General features: G+C 44.8%; 1 protein-coding gene across 1 annotated transcript in view; it reads right to left on the minus strand.

Annotated features, from left to right (window-relative positions):
* MPP7 (MAGUK p55 scaffold protein 7) overlaps positions 1-21,318 on the minus strand; it is a 401,547-nt gene that overhangs the window by 199,542 nt on the left and 180,687 nt on the right. The window contains exons 9-10 of the mRNA XM_082259696.1: positions 14,924-15,120; positions 8,570-8,634 (exon numbers count right to left, since the gene is read on the minus strand). Of these exons, the coding sequence (XP_082115822.1) occupies positions 8,570-8,634; positions 14,924-15,120 (262 nt within the window). The remainder of the gene's footprint in view (positions 1-8,569; positions 8,635-14,923; positions 15,121-21,318) is intronic.

Here is a 21,318-nt window from a genome sequence, read left to right on the forward strand (position 1 = left end):
TGTGTCTATTAAAGCTCCAGCTACAGTCCACAACCCGCAATGCATTGCCAGGTACCTGAACAACCTATCAGCAGGCACATGGGGGGGGGGGGGTGTGCCTAGATATAATCTTGGGGAAAGGTGTTTTTAGGAGAGTATCAGGCTGTGCTGCAGTGACTGATATTAGAATTAAAGGTATCATTTATCAGCTTTCTCTGGCAGGTCTCTACGTAAGCAAATTTAAGGTATAGCTTTAGTTTTTCTCATCTTCTGAACCTAGGTTGGCTTCATCCTGTCTGTCACATTTTTCAAATGCTACTGGTTACATGGGAAACCGAGGTACAAAACGAGAGGCCAGCCTAAGTGCAAAGCATGCTGTTCAAACACAATATTGTGCTTAATGCCATAGGGAGATTGTAGATACAGCTCTGCCTTGGTAGAGATGTGTCTAGGCCGAGTCAGTAAGGGGCCATTTACAGTAATATTAAGCAAATTTTTCAACAGCAAATAATGTAATAAATACTATTAGTACTCTGATAGTAAATGCATGGCATTCTCCCAGTTGATCTACTTACTAACCTGCCTTACCGTACTGAAGTTTACAGAATGCAATTCAATTTTCTGTATTCATCTCTTGCAAATGATGGTAATCAAGATATATAGGCTCCAGTACTTAATGTATTAGCCTATTCGAAAGTATTACTGCACTTAAAGATGTAGCCTGGTGGGCTTACTTATTCAGTGACTTCTTATATCCCTGGTGATTCAAGAGCCAAATCATAATTTTGATCTCTTTCCCTTCCCACATTAAATGTCTCGCTCCTCCTGTTAGAAGTTCATTGTTCCCATTCCTGGCATTCAAACCCTCATCATATAAAGAAATTCCAAAAAAAATTTGAGTCAAAACCACTGTTGTAGGTGTAATAGGAATTAACACATTTATCATACTAACATAGCTCTCATGGGGCATAAACTGTTGTGGTCAGTTCCACCCATGTGGAATGCAACTGCGTAAGAAAGCAGAAAAGCTACTAAGAACAGAAACTCAAGACAATGGCCACTCTGTTTGCCAAATAGGTTATACCAAAGTCTATTGCGACTAATAATATTGATTCTTAACTGACCTGGCTTTTTCAGTTAACACTTTACTCAACACTAGAACACAAAATATAGGTTTCATAAATCATATTAGCATATCAGAAACAAACCAAATTCAGTCAGAATTTTTAAACGAAGAGGAACATAAATGATTGTGCATTTAAGGAAAGGCTGGACAAACACCAGGAGCCAAGTAGCCAATGTCTCTTTAAAAACTACAACTGGCTCCCAAGATTTGGGGTTCTCGCAATAAAGCTGGCTCCTAAAAAATGCTGATGCCTCCTGGACTGGACAGGCTAGTTCCTGAATTCCATATTATTTAGTCCACCCCTGATTTAAAAGCCTTTATTTTTTTAATTCATACCCAAGAAAATATATCTTAGTGGTCAGTAGTCAAACAGCTGCTCGCAGAAGTTTATGGTAGCTCTTTAAAGAAGGCATTTTACTTCCTGAAAATAGATCTTACCTTCGTATTCAAACACAATAGTTTGAAAGGTTTCTGTTGAGAACAACATAAACTCATTTATAGAGACCACTGGAACATATAACTGAACTCGCTTTCCCCAAATGTTCTTACAGCAGCACTCTTCAAATTTGAAAAGTCACACATCATATATGCTATTCCGCCAAATGTAAATCCCAAGGACATTTACTGTCCAGTGATGATATAAAGAAAGGAGGTCGCAGGCTGGGGTCTTTTCAACATTTCCTCCATTAAAGTGGGACTCCTACCCGTTTTTTTATTCATTGTTTATGTTCTGGATAGATTAGAGCAGGGTTCAAGCCTCTTTCTGGTTTTCACTGCTGTTTGTGTCTCTGTTAGGTTCAATATTTTTTCTTATTTCACCCAAAATGCTATCATAAGCCAAGTGTGAAATCATCACTTCATCATGAAATCGCTGAGATTTTAGTCAAAAAACATTTTTTCCTAAGCAGGACCTGAAAAAGCATCTCTGGAAAATATAGAGCTTGTGTATGTTATATTCTATTTATAAAGTTTAGGGCCAGTTGACACCACATGCAGTCCAGTGTGTTCTTTTCTGCATCAAAAACGCATGGGTCGTAGGTTATATGGTTTTTAATGGCATAGTTCACACCAGTGTGGTAAGTTCCAGTCCCAGAAAACCACACAGGAACTCACCTCAATGCACCAAAAATGCAACGAAACACACATGTCCTTTTTTAAAAAAAATGAGGGGGGAAAAATGCACTGAACTGCATCAAAAACATTTTAAAAATGCATAAAAAACGCACTGGAATGCATCAAAAACTGTAACATGAACATTGCTTTGAGGCAGGGTCTCCAAACGTTTGAAGAAAAAAAAAAAAAGAGCAGTTACTGCACTTCAAATATTAGGAAGGCCAGACAGGTCAGATTGGATGGTATCGGATGAAAACAGAAAGGCTGTTCATTTTCATCTGATCTCCCCATAGAGGAGAGCAGGACTCTGACAGGTCTCTGCACAGTGAGCGGAGACAGACCTGTCATCCGCCTGCTCAGCGGGGATCAGCGGAGCGATCCATGCTAAGCAAGTGGAGTCCGTCAAAACAGATCCACCCCGTGTGAAAGGGGCCTTAGTGTTGGATAAAGTGGAGAGGGATTAAAACCCTTGTCAGTTTTAATTGCTGTCTGTGCCCCCGTTAATGAGATTTGCCCTCTCTATTTGTCCTGTTTACCATTATCAGTGAAAGTAAAAGAAAATCGCAAATTTTTGGTTGTTCCCAGAAAATTAATAGAAGGGAAATCTTCCAATGGGTACACTAGTTCTGGTGACCTGGGTGTCTCCAAGGAATTCCCTTCTTTTTCAGGGAATTCCTCTCACTTCCTGTTTGGCTATGGGGCAGAAAGTGAAGGGAAATCTCCCCAATGGAACACAGATTGCGAATAAGGATCTGACAGGGGTCATAACCCTCCCTTGTCCTTTCCAAAATTACAAAAAAAGTTTTGTCTATCATTCTGCTTGAATGAAGTGATATTAGTTAAAGACATGATTTTTTCACTGAAAAAAAATATGGTTAGTATGCTTCCAATTATTTATTTTTGTGTTCTTCTTTTTAAATGAGAGTGCAAAATGGCTAAAGCTGCCAGTAGCTATACTACTTTAATTTTGTTCTCTATGTTAACTAGATAGCCCTGTATCTTGGCCAGCAACATTTCTAAACTCTGAAAAACCCCCGAAAACGTAAAAGTGCTTTTACTAATGTAAACAAGAGCTGTGCTATAAGAACAAACAGTTATGTGGTAAACGTTCCAAAAGGATACATTAATTGGAGAAAACCTACATAAACTACAGCTAGGGCTGTATCGTTTTACCATGTCCAGTAATTTAAGATGTGGTTGTATGGAAGGATGAACAAACAAGATATGTTTCTCATAAGTGACTTAATTTGTCTGCAGATGAAGGTGCTTGCAGTGCGGAAGGGCCTTACGCCAGCTTTTTGATGAGTCACTAGTGGTCATAGCTCCTGGCGCATGACTGCATTGTGTGCTAGTGCAATCACCTTAATCCAATTTTTCTCTGTGGAAATGGAATTCTGAGCATATCTCCAAGGGACTGTTAACGCAGGCTTCAAACTAACTGCCACCACTAATTAAAATAGGCACAATGATTTTAGATTAAGAAGATTGCCATAGCAGTTTCAAGTATGCTGCCGGTTTAGCGAGGCAAACAAGAGGCCTAAGTGGGTGGCTACTTAGATCAGTTTACATAAGCTTCCTTCAAAGCAAAACCAGCTGTCCAGATAAAATGTATGAAATCAGTCCTATTTTATCCTTATTAGACCTTGAATGTCTTGTAACGAAGTACAATGGTGTTCCTTCATTATTTGTAAAAAGTATAAGTGCTGCAACTCGGAAGTAGACAAACTATACCCACTGAATGGAGTATTATGTGTACAAAGACTATGTATCAGAATCAATGCTAATTAACCACTCAAAGGATAATAAAAGGCCAATTCAAGCAAAAACTGTATCTTCTAAAGTTTTAAATCACATAGGGAAGCATTAGAACCCCCCGTCCTTATTGTCCTCATCAAGGGAACTTCCCTTTACTTCCTATCCTAGTGACACCCTGACACACAAGGTGTCACTGGGAGACAAAGTGAGGGGAAAATACAAACAGACAGGGAGAGAACCACAAGCGCCAATCTGAGTGTAGCATAAAAGTACTTTAATATGGGATAAAAGCAATGTTACTCACAAGAGTAGCGTTAATACAGGCATCAAAACATGATTAGGAGGACCCGGGCATCAGGCATCTAGGGGGTCTCTCTGTGATCGGACGAAGCTTGTGCAGGGGAGCGGGGGTCTCCTGTGTGTGGCCTCCTGTGGTTCTTGTGGTTCTCTCCCCTTGTGTTTCATGACAGAGCCGCTTCTCTCTCTACTGCCAGCAGCCATCTCAGTGGACAGAACTTTTATTGGAATTTTTATTACCCCCCACCCCCCAGCCCAGTAAGGACTGCCTGAGCAATACTGGTGATCCGGTTGCGCCATTACCCCCTATTTGAAAATACAAACAGCAATACAAACCTATAAAAACATAATTTCACACAACTGTAGTGAAATTTGTGTTTTAATTGCAGTTTTATGTCTTGGATTGTAACAAAGTACAATGGTATTCTTTCATTATTTGCAAAAAGTATAAGTGCTGCAACTCGGAAGTAGACAAACTATAACCACTGAATGGAATATTACGTATACAATGCATTAATGCTAATTAACCACTTAAAGGATATTAAAAGACCAATTCCAACTGTAGTGAAATTTGTGTTTTTATGTCTTGGATTATGAGATATCCCATTATTTCCTTCTTCTGGTGAGTGAGGGGCGAAATAGGAAGAACATTTGCAAATGGTGACTCAGAAATAAAAGCCTGACTGGGGTTTCAAAACTTAAAAATGTCTAGAGTCAGTTTGAGATACTGTCATTCTCCACATTCTGAGCAAAGTGACAATGTCTGTGGAAAGACAACCATCCCCCCCCCCCCCGACTCGTTGATACTCACCACTCCAGCTACTCCCCGCACCTCCTTCCTTGGCCGCACAAAATACCCAATGCCTCTGAGTAAGGGGTGCATGTGGCCTCCTCCCACGATGCAATGGTTGGGCCTAGCTGGTAATATTTTTGCAGGCATTCTGGGATTACCTTACTAAATCTATCAGTCACTGGTCCCATATCCTATGAACCTTGTTTTAGGCTTTAGTTCAACCAAAAATTTGTGACAGGCTCTAGGGTAAATAACTTGAAATTAGTCTTAGGTAGAGTTCACTTCGACAGGATGCAATATTTTGCTTTCTAAAAAACGAACAATTTTCCTGCTGCGGGTCTCGATCTATTTCCTTTTCTATTTTATTTGCCTTGATCATGGCATCAAGCTGACAACACTATGAAAGTCACAGCCCAACTTTGGGCACAAAAAAAAATAATATACCAACAGTGTACACTCCCTGCAATGCAAGGGTTGAATTATTGCTTATTAAGGAGTAGAGAAATAAGGAGAAATACTTATCTGACTCTGAGCTACAGATGGGTCCCTTCAGTGTTGCACCCAAATCAATACAGCCATCTCTCTTCTCTATGCTGTTCACAGCCACGGTGAACACTCACCCACTCCACATACAATGCAGGGTTAAAAGCCCTGCATTGTACTTAATGATGCAGAGGGACTGCCCACAGCCCATAGCTTCATGAGAAGACAGTCCCAGATCGGGCCTTAAGGCATATTTACATGGGTGGCCAGCGAGCAGTAGAAGTACTTCAAGGTTAGATTTTGACTAAATGCCAGGGTAAGGCTTTATAATTGTGTGCCCAGCCTGTCACAGCTCCTGACACGTTTTTTGCCACTTTCAAACGGACTATAGAGGACTATTCATTTTTTTTAATGTTAAAGTGAAGGTAAAGCCACAAACTTTTTTTTTATAATGTGTCTGTGTCTCTTGGAGGAGATTTTCCTTTACTTCCTGTACTAGAGACACAACAGGAAATTAAATAAAGTCTCAACAAAAAGAGGGGACTGACCCTCCCTTCTTAGACAACTCTTTTTTCATTTTGGATAGAGAGGAAAAGGACTAGACTACGTTCGTTTTATTGGTGTCTGTGTCCCCGGTATGGAGATTCCCCCTCTCTGTTTGTCCTGTTTACCATTCTCATTGAAAGTGAAACAAAAAAAAAAATCCCAAATTTTGGGTTGTCCCCAGAAAAGAAATAGAGGGGAAATCTAAGAAAGGGGGACACTATCTCTAGGGATCTGGGGGTCCTCAAAGGATTCCCTTAATTTTCAGGGATTTCCTCTAACTTCACGTTTGGTTATGGGACAGGAAGTGAAGTGAAATCTCCACAATGGGACACGGATGGTGAAAAAACCATGACAGGGGTTATAACCCACCTTAACTATATCCAAAATGGAAAAAAAAGTTTTACCTACAGTGTTACTTTAATATTTCTGTGTTAATGGTCACCAGGACAAACACGGGGGGGGGGGGGGCTGATTTCCTCAGCAAGAACGAAAAGAAAAAAAGAAAAAAAAAAACACTATTCAGAATCAAAATAATAATAAAAAAGTTTTGGCTATACATACACTTCACAGTAATGAAGGGACAATTTCCATAAATATCATTTGTTTCCACAATATTACCAAAATATACAGTAGGTGACATATAGATAAGGGATAACTTCTAGCAATCAGCTACAGAGCAAACTTACACATATGTCAATTGTCTTCATTTTTGTACAGGTGTGGACTTTTGGTAAAGTTCCCAAGTATGTGGCTTCTTCACAAGTCCATAATGCACCATATAAGAAAAAATAACTTATAAGCCTGACCACAAAAGCTGTAGGCTAATATAACATGTTGTGCTTTACTATCAGTGGCTAAACGATTTGCTAGCCAATAGCTGAACTCTAAGCAGATATAAAAGACACAAACTAATACAGCTCTTTATTCGTCATTACAATATATATATATTATTCAGCAGAGCTCACTCAGGAGAAAAGAGAAACAGCTCTCAATAAAATAAGAATTTTATCTGTGTATTTAGCTGTTTGCCTGGAGTTCAGCTTTTAGCCCATGTGAACCTACTGGACACATTTAGGCTTTATGTACACTTGGCTGTCATTTACAGCCACTGCCAGTAAGTGCAAAATGTGGCAAAATTGATGCGCGATTGTGCCATGTTTGCCTGAAGCCCGCGGTCAAAACGTTTGTATCCTGAACGTGATTCTTCAGTATTCAGGAGACGGAGGTAGACCCTCACCTAACCGCAGCAGCTCCTAAACTCTGCTAAAAGCCTATGTGTACAATGACACAGGCTTATATGGGTTTGAGTTTATGAGATTTGGCAAAAAAAACGCCAAACACTCCCAAACTCAAGTTTAGGCGCTGCCAGCGTACATGTAGCCGTACTGTATGACTGAGGACACTGCCTGGTCTACAGCCAGATGCCCCTAGTAGACATGCTGCTTTGGGTGCAGACCTATACGACCCAATTACAATTTCTTGCTTGGATAGGAAAGGAGATGTGGCCTTTATGATTTCTGGGCCATTGTTTGAAGGCAGTAATCGGATCTAACGTAAATGGCAAAAGATGTACGATAATCATTACCCATGTACCACTTATTATAATGTCTGCCACAAAGTAATTCAGTAATAAGTTAAATTGGTGGAGAACTGAAAGAATAAACCATCCTTATGGACTCATGGCAGCCAAAATCTTTACCTGCAGGTTTCAGATTGAATTCTGGATTTAGAAAACACATCTCAATTTACATACATTTAAACAAAGCGGTCAGAAAATAAAAATTAGAAGAGCTATCGTTGACTTCAAGGCCAGGTCCCAGAGCTGTAATCCTTATCATCCATTCACTACTTCATAAACGACTGAACTGGAACAAGCACGGAAATAGCCAGTGTCAGGACATCCAATATACACATTCTTATTTTGGGTGACTGACCAGATATTAAAGCAAGTATGAGTATCAAAGATCTGGAATATTCACCTGCCTTGCACAATTTCTGTCTGGGGAGCTTCCTTTTAAGGTTTCATTAAGTTTAAGAGAGGAAGAGAAAGAATAATGTACAAAGTAGAGTAACCAAAATTAACAAACAGAATTCAGTTGACAGCAGTCAGATAAGTAAAATATGACTGCTGACTAATTGCCCTGGCTTATAGTAATTGGCACACTGCTATTTGCTTTAACAAATAAGCTTGTAAGTGAGAAGTTCATGTTACCTTTGCAGAAGCCATAAACTTTTTTGCTAACCCTCTAAGACACAAATGCAAAACCTTACAGAAAAAAAAGCCAAAAATTATATTACCATGAAACAATAAAATAAAAATGTGTCCTCGCTGTCCAGAAATCACTTACAGAACCCCAAAAGGTTGAATTCCTGTTTAATAAACAACATGAGCAATATACAAAAAAAAAAGGCTGCAGGGAATTTCAAAGCAACATAAAACGTGGGCGATACCTGCTCTGCTTTCTAAATAAACTTACATGATTTTCTGTTGGAGATTTTCTGTGGTTGTGTCAGGATGACCGGCTTCCTTAGTGCAAATCTCCTGCAGTCAAAAGAGAAAGTACATCAAGAAGTATGAAAACTCAACATCTCCATTACAGGATTAGGGATTTTTATGAAACACATCTCAGAAAAGATTTCTGCTATTCCTTTATTTTTATTTTGCAGAGTCCCCTGGAAGACAAATAAAAAAAATGAAAGCACTGTGTAATTTATCCCGGCTTGATAAAAAAATAAAACCAGAAGCAGAGGTTTTTTTTTTTTTTTTTTTGAAATTACTTTCTTTCTGCAACAGGTCCAAAAAATGCTACAATACTTATTCCTGTAGAGTGCATCAATGGGCCTGCGATACTGATGTGCTATTTTCCATATGGTCTCATTCCAATCTGGATCAGAACAAGCACTATCGTTTTCTGTCATTAGTCTTTTTTTGGCCAGACAAGCGAGGAAGTCAGAAATATTTGTGAAACGGGTTTTTAAGTTCATTTTGGGACGGTCGTGACCCCTGATATTTGTGAACAGAGATTGGTAAGCTACCTACAATATGGTAATATTGAAAGCAGCTTTTAGATGTTAAACCAGAGGAAACACAAAAAAATAAAAAAATAAAAGCCAAGAAGGACAAGGACAGAGACATGGAGGAGGTGGTAAGGAAAATGCAGTAATAAGAGGGAGACTGATATAAAGGAAAGAAGCACCACTTAACTAACTTAGAGAAGGGAAAGAGGGAGAGAGAGAGAGAGAGAGAGGGGGGAGAGAGAGAGAGAGAGGGGGAGGGAGAGAGAGAGAGGGGTATATTCTGGTATTCTTAACCAATGGGACGTCCCAAAGCGGTGTTAAACATGAGGGGTGGGAAAAAGCAAAATATTCCCAAGGCTAAACATTAGCCAACCAGGCAACAGGGGCTCAAACAAACAACTGGAGCCCACCTGAAAAAAAAAAAAAAAAAACAATACACCCTCAAAGAGGATCAGGTTCTCTTAAACAGTAGCCTGTAAAACCTTGCGGCCAAAAGAAGCATCCACAGGTGCCAACACATCCACCTAATAAAACTTTGTAAAAATGTGCACCAACGACCAGGTGGCCGCCTTGCAAACCGACGTCTGAAGATGGAAGGCCCGGGAGGCACTAAGCGCCCTAGTAGAGTATGCCTGGACAGGGAAAGGAGGAACCTGACCCCTGATGGAATAGGCCTGAACCACTGCCTCTCTAAAAATGGTCACAGAGGAAGTGGATAACTCTTTACAAGGCCATCCGTGAGCACAAATAGAGTCTGACTTCCTGAAAGACTCCTTAGTTGCCAGGTAAGCCCTAATTGCCCGAACCCCATCCAAGCCATGCAAGGCAATTTCCTTCAGATGTTTTGGCCTAGGACACAGGGAAGGCAACACATAGTCTATATTCAAATGAAAATCAGATACCACCTTAGGAAGGAATGAGGGACAGGAGCAAAGCCCCATCTTATCCCTGTGAATCACCGGATGAGGTGAACGACAGGATAACGCCGTCAGGTCTGAGACCCTGCGCGCAGAGGTGATAGCCACCAAAAAAGGCCACCGTCTGGGACAGCGTAAACTCCCGAAAACTCTCAAAAGGAGACTTCTGGAGAACCAAAAGTATCAAATTGAGGTCCCAAGACTTCATTTTTTCATCCCAATTGGAAGAAAAAAATGCCAAGGCTGACACCTGGACCTTAATAGTACTCAATTTCAACTTCTGTTCAACCCCCTTTTGAAGAAAGGTCAAAATCCGAGCCACCGAAAAGAGGAACCCCAAGGTATTCACACCACACAATGTACGTCTTCAATGTATGATGGTAGATCTTCCAAAAAGTAGATTTCCTGGCCTTTAACAGTGTAGGAATCACTGATTTGGACAATCCCCTATCCTTCAGCACCCGGCTTTCAACAGCCAAGCGGTCAAAACCAGCGACTGTAAAGCAGGCTGGAAGATTGGCCCTTGGGAAGGCAGATCCTGCCTGAGAGAAAGCCTCCCAAAGAATCATCAGCAACCAGCTGCACCAAGTCGTGTACCAGGCCCGGTGGGGCCAATCCGGGTCCAATAAAACTAACCGAATCCCTTCTGCCTCGAGCCTGTAGAAGTCTTGGCAGAAGCTTGAGAGGAAGGAAGTCGTAAATCAGATGATACTGACCTCACGGGTCACCAGCGTGTCTGTGGTGTCCGCCAGAGGATCCCGTAACCGAGCCACGAACCTATGTACCTTACTGCTGAGCCGAGACGCCAACAGATTGACCTCGTGAATGCCCCACCGGAGACACAACTGAGGAAACACTTCCGGATGACAAGACCATTCCCTCTGGTCTAATGCCTGCACGACTGAGGTAATCCTCCTGCCAATGTTCCACTCCAGGAAAGTGATAGGCACGGAGGGCTTGATTGAAACGTTCTGCCCATCTGAGAATACCGGCTACCTCCACAGCCGTCAGGACACTTCTTGTGCCCCCTTGGAGATTGACATAAGCCACAGCCGTGGCATTTTCTGATTGAATGCGCACTAGTCAGCCTTGTAGACGATCCATCCAATGTTCCAGGCACAGCCTGATCACACGTAACTCAGAACATTGAGCTGTAGTCTGGATTATTCCAAGGTCCAGACCCCTGAGCAGAACTTCTGCCGAGGATGCCTCCCCACCCTGACAGGCTGGTATCCGTGGTGACCACTGTCCAATACAAGGGTAGGAAGGATTTTGCCCTGCCGGAGCGCTGGGAGACAAAGCCACCAAATCAGGGACTCTCCTGTACCCCGGCTCAGCTGGATTTGGTTGTCCAGGGACTCCGCATTCTGGACCCATGTGATAAGAATATCCAGTTGCAGGGACCCTGCATGGAACTGCGCAAACCGGACAGGCTCGGTTGACACCATCAGGCCCAGTACCCACATACAAGTCCCGAAGGATGACCATCTGCTGATTTAGCAGGAGATGAACTGCAACCTGCAGTGTCTGAAGTTTTTCCAGAGGAAGAAATACTCTGGCTAAGGCCGAGTCCAAAGTCAGCCCCAGATAGTCTAGTTTTGTAGAAGTCACCAAGGCTGACTTCCGAAGATTCAGAATCAAGACAAACTCCTTCGGAGCTCGTATGGTGATCTCCAGGTTTTCCACTAGCGCAGCAGAAGACTCTAAACGCATGAGGATATCGTATAAATAGCCCAGGACCGCGATTACCCGCTGGCGTAACAATGCAAGTACCATGGCTAACACTGTACTGAAGACACGGGGAGTGGAGGCGAGACCAAATAATAACACCTGAAACTGATAATGTTTCTCTCCCACTGAAAAGCGGGGGACGCGTTGGTGACGACACATATTGGAATGTTAAGGTAGGCATCTTTGATGTCTATAGAGGCAAGAAAATCCCCCTGATGCAGGGAAGCCACCACTGTGCGAATGGACTCCATCCTAAACTTCTGCACCTGCACGAAGCAGTTCAGCGCTTTGAGGTCCAGGACTAGACGCACCTTGCTCTCCTTCCAGGGACTGTAAACAGGTTTAGTAAAAACCCCTGGAAAACTTTCCCCAATCGGAACCAGGACAATCATCCCTTGCAAAGATCTTGCACAGCCCCAAAGAGGGCTGTAAGGGGACTGGGGACAGTTGCACGTTGGAAGGAAAGAACCTTTCCAGAGGGCGAACACGGAACTCGATCTTGTATCCGGATCGTATGACTTCGTGGACCCACTTGTCATGTACCAGGGAAGTCCATGGGTCCGGGTACCAGCGAAGACGTCCCACCACCCGAGATACGGGTGAAGGCATGCCTTCATGCTGAAGGAGCCCTGTCTGCGGGTCTGGAGAAGCCCGCTCTAGACTTGCCAGACCAAATTCGCTTGGATCAATTAGGAAAAGGAGGGCCCACGTCTTTGATGAGGGTCCTTGTCCTTAGTAGCCTGTGGAAGAAAGGTACTCTTCCCCCCCTGTGAGACCATTAATGATGTCGTCCAGAGTAGCTCCAAACAGGTGATCGCCTTGAAAAGGAAGAACAGCCAGTTTTTATTTATTTCTTTTTTTAGAAGTCTGGTCCGCAGACCAGCATGTTATCACTGCAAGGTCACTGCCGAAATAGAGAGCGGAGCCACTAGGGGAGCCACATCCAAAGATGCAGCACAGATAAACTGCACCAGCTGGTCCGCCAGCTTAGCAAAGGCAGGTGGGAGCTGTTCTCCCTCCAGGTCAAGGCACAAGCTTAGCCCACTCAGTCAGAGTTTGCAACACCAGGGCAATGGTGAACACGGCCTTAATGCCAAGCCAGCCAGGGTGAACATATTGTGGGCCACAGCCTCCGCCTCCGCCTTTTCTGTCAGCCGGGTCCTTAAAGGCCGGAGACTCTTCAACCGGAATCATGGTTGCTTTATTTAACCTGGAAACCTGAGGGTCCACCACCGGTGGAACAGACCACTTTTTGAAAAGGGACTCTTCATAGGGGTATTGCCTAGCAAACCGCTTAGGGACCCCAAGGGAAAGCTTTGGTCGTCCTCACTCTTTTGCGACAATTCTGTCAAAATAGGCAGAAGGGAAACACATTTTCCGCTCTGGGTGGTTTGTGAGTGCCAAGGGAACCTGCACCCCCGTCAGTCACAGCTGCGTCCCTAATTTTTAGAGGCTCACGCACAAATACAACCAGTGCGTCCACCAGCGCCTTTTCGTGCGTGGTTGCAGACGTGGCGGTATCATCCTTACTATCTGAGTATTCAGGGCGTGTGGTTGCAGAGCCATCAGGGTGACCCACAGCCGCGGCAGCGGAATCAGATTCAGGATCTGATGAGACAGATGAAACAAGGGAAGGCGGGGGGGGGGGTTCTTTTTGCTAGCCCGTCGCCTAAAAGCCAACTCCACCCGGGACACAAGGGACTCCAGGACAGCCGTCAGTGCATGGATGGATGGTCGGGACCCGGAGGGCCCCACAGCCTCAGAGAGGGGATCAGGTGGGGATATGCGCTACAAAGACTCCATTAGCCACCAGGGGGCCCCACAGAATAAGTGTAAAACACTGCTAAGGGACATCCCCACCACGCTGGCAGCACCACCCGGTCGCCAGCTACAAGCACCGATCAACCCTCAGCAGAGAGGGACAGGACCCCACCAGACTTATCACCCGCAGAACATAATATTCAGGAGTCAGCACTAGGGGGTGAGAAGGGGCTCCCACAACCAAAAACACCGCCCTCGGCTCCACTGTCATAGCCCCTGCTTTTTTCAATGGCAAATGCAAAATGGCCACCATGCATTGTAGCCTATGGGCTACAAGAAAACGGTGGCCCCACGCAGCACCACAAGGCTCTCTGGGACCCAGGAGGTATCCCTAGCCACAGGACAGGCACAAGGCAGGACGGGGGTCTTGGCAGGAGCCCCCACCAGGTACAATCCCCCCCGCACAGCCTATCGTCCGGTCGCCAGCGGAGCACCCCCCCACCGCCATCGCTAGCATGGCGCCCAGCCCCCACCCCAGGGGGCGCCCAGACCCCCCATACAGACCCGCAATAGTGGAGGGGGGTGGGGGTCAGGAAGGAGGAGAATCCCGGGGTCCGACCTTCCTATATAGGGGCCCGTGTCCACCCCAAAATCCCCCAGGGAAAGAGGGGGGACATCTGCTCACCATACCAGGAACCAGGTGGGCACCGCTCCAGACAGATCCTCCTCTCTATCAAAATGGGGGTGGCTGTTGGCCAGGAGGAACGCTGTGACTCAGGCCGAGACCAGGTGGCATGCGACCTCGCAAGATGGTTAACTCGCAGGGCTAGCCCCCGTCCAGTGGGGCTATGTCCTGGCCAACCTAGCGTGGAGCTGAGGCTTGTGAGCGCTTGCTGACCAGACTGGAGGTGACCACTGGATCGAGATTATTCAGCCCGTCGCCCAGTCCGGAAGTTGATTGTAGATCTCACAGGAAAAATCCAGGAGGAAAAAAATTTCCATCTAAAAAAATTCAAAGATCCCAGCAAGGAACTAGGTTCTCTCCCTGACCAGGCAGCTAAAAAAACTATAGGCTATAGCAGAGAGAGGGAGTATACCCCCTGGGACTGCCCATAGGTGTAGCCAGACTTTCTTTCTGCCTAGTGTCCTACTCCTGTAGGGGGAAGTATAACTCAATGGGTAAGAATACCAGAAGCTGTGTCTGTCAATGAACGAATAAGAAAAAAAGGACAGAGAGCAAAAAAAAGGAGTGAAAGAGGAGGAGTAAAAGAGGGGGAGTGAAAGAAGGAGAGAGAGAGAGAAGCAAAGAAACAATTGGCAAGGAACAGAGAAAAAGAGAGGGGAAAAGAAAAGAAGAGGAAGAACCAGTGAGATGGAGTAAAAGGAAGGAGTTGCAGAGCTAACCTCTCTTGGAATTGTTTGGAAGGGATCAATCCAGCTCTGGGATTGGCATCACCTTCGTGTTTGGCCTGCCACCAAGTTGCATCATCCTGGCTCATGATCTGAAGTATATCTCCCTTTCTGAACGCGAGCCCGGCTTCTCTACAAGGAATTGCTTTATCCTCATTAGGATAGTAGTCAAAGAGAGCTTTAACAAACATCTGCAAGAGAAGATAATGGTGCATAGTACTCATAACATTAACAGAAAATACCTGATGCCCTCTGCTATTATGTCAACAACATACTTTATGGAAATTAAAGGATGACTTCAAGTGGTAAAATGTGGACCAGGGTTAAGAGGAGACAAATGTGTTAATCTAACCTACGTGTTCCCAGTCTTATAACGCCCCCACCTCTTCTTATTTCCTGCACCCTTTTGCAATCTCCCGTGTCAATAGATTTCCTAAAATCATCCACAGTAAAAAGCAGAATGATCCTTTATGGCACTTTTCCACTGCAAGTACCGGCTCGGCTCTACTCAGCCCTGCTTGGCCCGGTTTGCTTTTCCACTGCTGGTACCGCATGGTACGGTGTTGGAACGGTTCGGTACGGTATGGTTTGCTTTTCCACTAAAGTAGTACTAAAGTTAAGTAGGTGGGATAACAAAGGGGTGGGTGGGATTCTCTGACCAATCAGTGGCTAGTAGTGACTGCATGCAAAGGATTGTGGGATATTGTACCAGGTATGGTACCTCTTGGAACCACAATCGAGTAGGTACTGTTTTTGAGAGCCGTACCGTTTGGTTCCATGCAGTGGAAAAGCGCCGTTGTACCGTACCGAACCGTTCCTACACCATACCATGCGGTACCAGCAGTGGAAAAGCACAAAAGCGAGCCGAACCGTTCGGTTCCATGCAGTCGAAAAGCACCATTAGATTGGCGCATTGTAAGATTAGGGACATATTGTACACTATATGGCCTTAAGTATATAGAAACCCCTCAAACTACTTAATTCAGGTATTTCCAATGAAGGATACTGTTAATTTTAAAGCATAAATAGGCATTACTGATAATTATGGGCTTCCAATCTTGTGGCAAGGTTCTTTTCTGTTCCAGCAGGACTGTGCCTTATGCACAAACCCAGCAGCATAAATACATAGATTAATGAGTAACTCCACAAAGAACCTTTCACATAAACCCTACTGAGCACCTATGGAAATAATTGGATTGCAGATTGGGAGTCAGGTCATCAGACCATTGGCTCTGCAATCAGCAAAGCTGTAGTTCTAATGCAGCAGGGGGTGTGCTGGATCTCTGCAGAGAGATCACTGCTACTCCATTAGGTGAAAGGATCCTTCTCTGCAGCATACTGACAGACGATGGTGTGACAAACTCACTCAGGACAAGGGCTTTTGGAGGGGACTACAGACTAGCCTCTTGCCTGACTATGGGCCCTGGCTTTTAAGGGAACACTACTCTTTGTGAGGTGTATGCTGGGGGGGACCCTTGGAATAACGTTACTTAGGATTCAAGTCCATTTCTCCCTAAGATACCCAGACTCTGGGACTTTAGGCCCGGGATTCATGGTAAAAGCACATTGCCAATAAGGACTACTCCACAAAGTCAGACTCATTGCAGATGCAAATATAATCAGCTCAAACACCTGTTTTTCACACATTGTTAGTTGTCTGCTAAGGGATGTGTTCACACTTATAATAATGTGTACTCTTGTTTGGGAGCTCTGACCTGGAATGAGATCCCTGATTGTCCAGGTGGTTAATTTTGTCATCTATTGTTTGCCTGTTAGCATTCCGTGCACTCCACCTAGGCTGGTTTGAGTGCTGAGTAAATTAGCATATTTATTATATCATTGTCAGCAATAGTAGTTGCTAGAGGAGGATTAGCAATGAGTCACCTCTACCTCGTTATCTAAACCATTGTGTGATGTTTTGGGTACATTTTTGGGAGGTCACTGACATACTTATCAAGTGTATAAAAAGTCTGTATTCTTGTTAAATAAATTAGTTCCAGAACTTATACAAGCTAAGTTGTCGGCTAGACTTGTATATTGCAAGCATAATATCTGATATCTATGTTCAAGACTAAAGGAAGGGGTATCTGGACGGAAGCACAAAAGCACATTGTGGGTCAGTTCCGTCACAAACTGGTTTTTCGAATTAGGCTGTGTCCACTTTCTAAAGTAAACAAACTAGTGTTTTGATGCACCTGAAATATTTTTATCGACTTTAGACCTCATTCACATGGAGGCTCAAGCCGCATAAACAAAAGGTCCTTTCCTCCCCAGCCTTACTGTCCCTGGCCTGTCCCTTCCATTTATTTATTTAAAATTTTTCAATCTTAGAGGCTCAGCCTTACATATGGGTGTTACCTAGGGGGATTTGTATTCCAATGCAGTCTGTTGCTTTTTTTTATGACTAAGGGCTCTTGAGTGGAGTACTGAAGCAGGGGGCTATGACATTTTCAAAATGCAATATACAGTACCCCATGGCCCCTCCCACCAACCATGATCTGCCTGCATTGCATAGAATCACAGAGACCCAGCAATGATGTCAAGAGGTCTAATCTAAGGTTTGTGAAGAAAAATTGGGTTTTTGCACTTACCGTAAAATCCATTTCTGAGTTCATTGACAGACACAGGACCCCAAAAATCATAACTACTGGGTTATGATGCCTCCTCCAGGAGTAGGACTAGGCAGAGCAAAAATCTTGGCTACGCCCATGGGCCATCCTCGGTATTCAGTTTAGTAGCAAGCAGTGTTAGAAGTATCAAAACTCTTTAGAGGGGTGGGTGCTGCGTCGATAAACTCAAAGACATTGATTTTATGGTAAGTACAAAAATCCAATTTTTTCTTTCGTTCATCGACAAACACAGCGCTCCATAAATCATAACTACTGGGATGTTCAAAAGCAGTTGCAAAAGGAAAATGTGGGGTGGGGAAAGTAACCCAAGGCTAAACATAAAAGCCATAACCAGGACACAGGAGCCTTAACCGGGTCACAGAAGTCCCATCTGTAAAATAAAAATGTAAAGAAAAACACCTCTCAAGAGGGTACAGCCCCTTAACAGCAGCCTGCAAAACTTTGCAGCCAAAAGAAGCATCTGCAGAAGCCAAAATATCAACTTTGTAGACTTTGAAGAAAGTTTGCAACAATGACCAAGTGGCCGCCTTTCAAACTTGAGATATAGATGCTTGATGACAGACAGCCAAAGAAGTACTTAGTGCCTGAGTAGAATGCGCCATGACAGGCAAAGGAGGAACCTGACCTTTAATAGAATAGGCCTGAGTAACGTCTGTCTGATCCATCAGAAGATGGTAGCCGAAGAAGCATCCAGCCCTTTCCTTGGTCTGTCCGTAACCACAAAAAGCGAGCCTGATCTTCGAAAAGGACTCCGTAGCTACCAGATACACCCGAATTGCCCGAACCACATCCAAGGTATGCAAGGCAAATTTCTTGAATGAGCTGGCTTGGGACACAAGGAAGGCAACACAATGTCCTCATTCAAAAGGAAGTCAGAGACCACTTTGGGCAGGAATGATCGAAAGGGGCGAAGAACCACTTTATATGGACCACTAAATAGGAACTACGACAGGATAATGCCACCAACTTTAATACCTTTGCGGGCCAAGGTAAAAGCCACTAAGAATGCCACCTTCTGGGACAACGTAGGCAAGGGAATCTCCCGAATATTCTCAAATGGAGGTTTCTGGAGAACCGAGAGCACGAAGTTTAAATTTCATGGCGGCAAAAGGTGGAGCCACATTTCGAACCCCACTGAGTGAAGGTAACAACTAAAGAGTACGTGGCTAGGGGTTGCTAAAAGAAGAATGCTAAGGCAGACACCTGGCCCTTGATGGTACTCAAGGCCGACTTCTGCTCAATGACCCGTTGGAGAAAAGCTAAGATCCAAGCCACAGAAAAGGATCGAGGATAAGCGCCAATCGACTCACACCAAGAAATGTACGCTTTCTACATGTGACGATATATCTTGCTGGAAGACTACTTCCTCGCCTTCACCACAGTAGGGATCACTGATCCAGGCAAAACTCTATCCCTCAGTACCTGGCTTTCAATAGCTAAGCCATTAAAACCAGGGACTGTAAAGCAGGATGGCAGATCAGCCCTTGGGACAACTGGTCTTCTCTGAGAGGAAGCCCCCCAAAGGATGTTTACAGCCACTAGAATGATTTGAAGACCCTCGCCCTTGATTCTTGATGCAGCGTAGTTGAGCATCATGGGAAATGTAATTCCAAAACATCTGGGGTGCCAAGGTTCGCCATCACTGCCCTAGGACATCTGCGGCGTCTACCAGAGGAACTCGTGTCCTCGCCACGCACCTCCTGTGGAGCCAAACCTTCTAAAAGAGCAGCATGCAGGTCTGTACAAAGAAAACTGCCTTGAAGATGGATACCGCCAGACTCAGAACCTGAAAGCAAGTCGGGAGAAAGAATTGTCTGTGACAGCAGCTGGGGAATCACGGCCTGTGGTTCCTGAAGTTTTTCTGGAGGAAGGACCACCCTGGTCAGAATTAAAATCAGACCTAGATAATTCAATTTCCTGGACAGGGATTGGGGGGACCTTAGGTAGTTCGGACGTCACCCAAACCTTTACAGGAATTATATCTGCACAAGGACTCTGAGAATCTAAAAAACCCAAAATGGACGAACTTCGCCCCCCTTTCTGGGTACCCCCAAAATAATAATTTTGTGGATCTCCTCAAGGCTCATGAAGGAGGCAAACAGGGCTGGATACCAGCAAAGATGCCCCCCAGGCCGGATACCAGCAAAGATGCCCCCCCCTCACCCCAGTTATGGGTGAGGGCAAACCTTCATGCTAAAGGGGTCTTGCTTGCGGGTTCAGGGATGCCAGCTTTAGGATTACCTGACTAAGGTTGCTTGGAACCTCCAGGGGAAGATTTGAAAGATTTATTTACCTTTTTTCTCAGTCCCAGAAACACAAAAGAATTTTCTATGGACCGAGAAGGAGGGCCCCCCATCTGCGACGAGGCTCCTTCCCTTTCCTGGATTGTGGCAGGAAGGTACTCTTCTCCACCCTGAGAACCTTAATGATGTCATCCAGAGGTGCCCCAAACAAGTGATTGAATTGAAAGGGCAGATCAATGAGAGCTTTTTTAGAGGCTTGGTCTGCAGACCAATCCTTAAGCCACAGCACACGTCTGATCACCACCGCTGAAACAGAAAGTTTGGACAGCACAAGAGCTGTATCCAAAGCTGCACAACAAATAAACTGCAGCCCATGGACCAACTGGTCTACCAAATCAACATAATCAGCAGGAACCTGCTTACCCCCCCAAGGCGCAAAAGCTTGACCCATTCGGTTAGGGCCTGAGACACAAAGGATGAGGCCAAGTCTCGTCGCAATGCTGAACCAGCCATAGTAAACATGCTGCGTGCCACAGTCTCCACTTTCCTGTCTGCCGGGTCCTTAAAGGATGGGGATTCCTCTATTGGGATCATGGTTGCTTTATTTAACCTGGAAACAGGAGGGTCCTCTACTTGTGGACTAGTCCACTTTTTTAAAAGTGACTCCTCATAAGGGTAACGTACTGCAAAACGTTTGGGCACCACAAAGAGTAACTTTGGTTGTTCCCATTTCTTAAAGGCAAACCTGTCAAAATAAGGCACATAAGGAAACACCTTTGGAGTGCGAGGTGATTTATGCATACCAAAAGACATAGCCACGTCTGTGGCTACATCAGCCGCATTCTCCATTTTTAAAGTCTCACGCACTGCAGTAATAGGTGCGACAATGGAGGAATCATCCTCACTATCGGATGGATCTAGGTGTGTGATATTAAGCTCCCCTGGACGGGCCGCATCCATGGCGGCATCAGGCTCAGAATCAGATGAGACAGACTGACCAGGGGAAGGCAGGGGACACTTCCTCCTGGGCCTTTGACCACATGCCACTTCCACCCGGGATACCAAGTACTGTAGGGCCGCCGTCAGTGCAATCATAGAAAGCTGAGGTTCTGAGGGACCTGCCACCTCCATGAGGGGGTCAGTGGGGGAGATGTGACCCTGAGGCTCCATAGGGAAGGGAAGACTTTGCAGTACAAACAATCTTTTGGCACCTCTAAAGGATCCCCCAATGCTCAGGGTACCTATCAGCAGAGAGAGAGAGATAACAGGGACCCCCAAGGACTCACCCTGCCGACCAGAGGAGCGCCGTAATTCAGACTAAGCAACCCATGGACGCCATCTGCTTCATATATCCCAGGACAAGAAGAAGAAGAGACTGAGGAGGAAGAGGAGGAACTCTGGCCTCTCCACAAGGTCTATCTTCAGCGCCTCGGAGGGGAAGGGAAAATGGCCGCCATGATGTCACCGGGCTACACAAACATGGCTGCCTCCCGGAGACCAGACAAACCAAGGGAAA

The sequence above is a fragment of the Pelophylax lessonae genome (genome assembly GCF_965119305.1).
Source record: "Pelophylax lessonae genome assembly, chromosome: 5".
Lineage (NCBI taxonomy): Eukaryota > Metazoa > Chordata > Amphibia > Anura > Ranidae > Pelophylax > Pelophylax lessonae.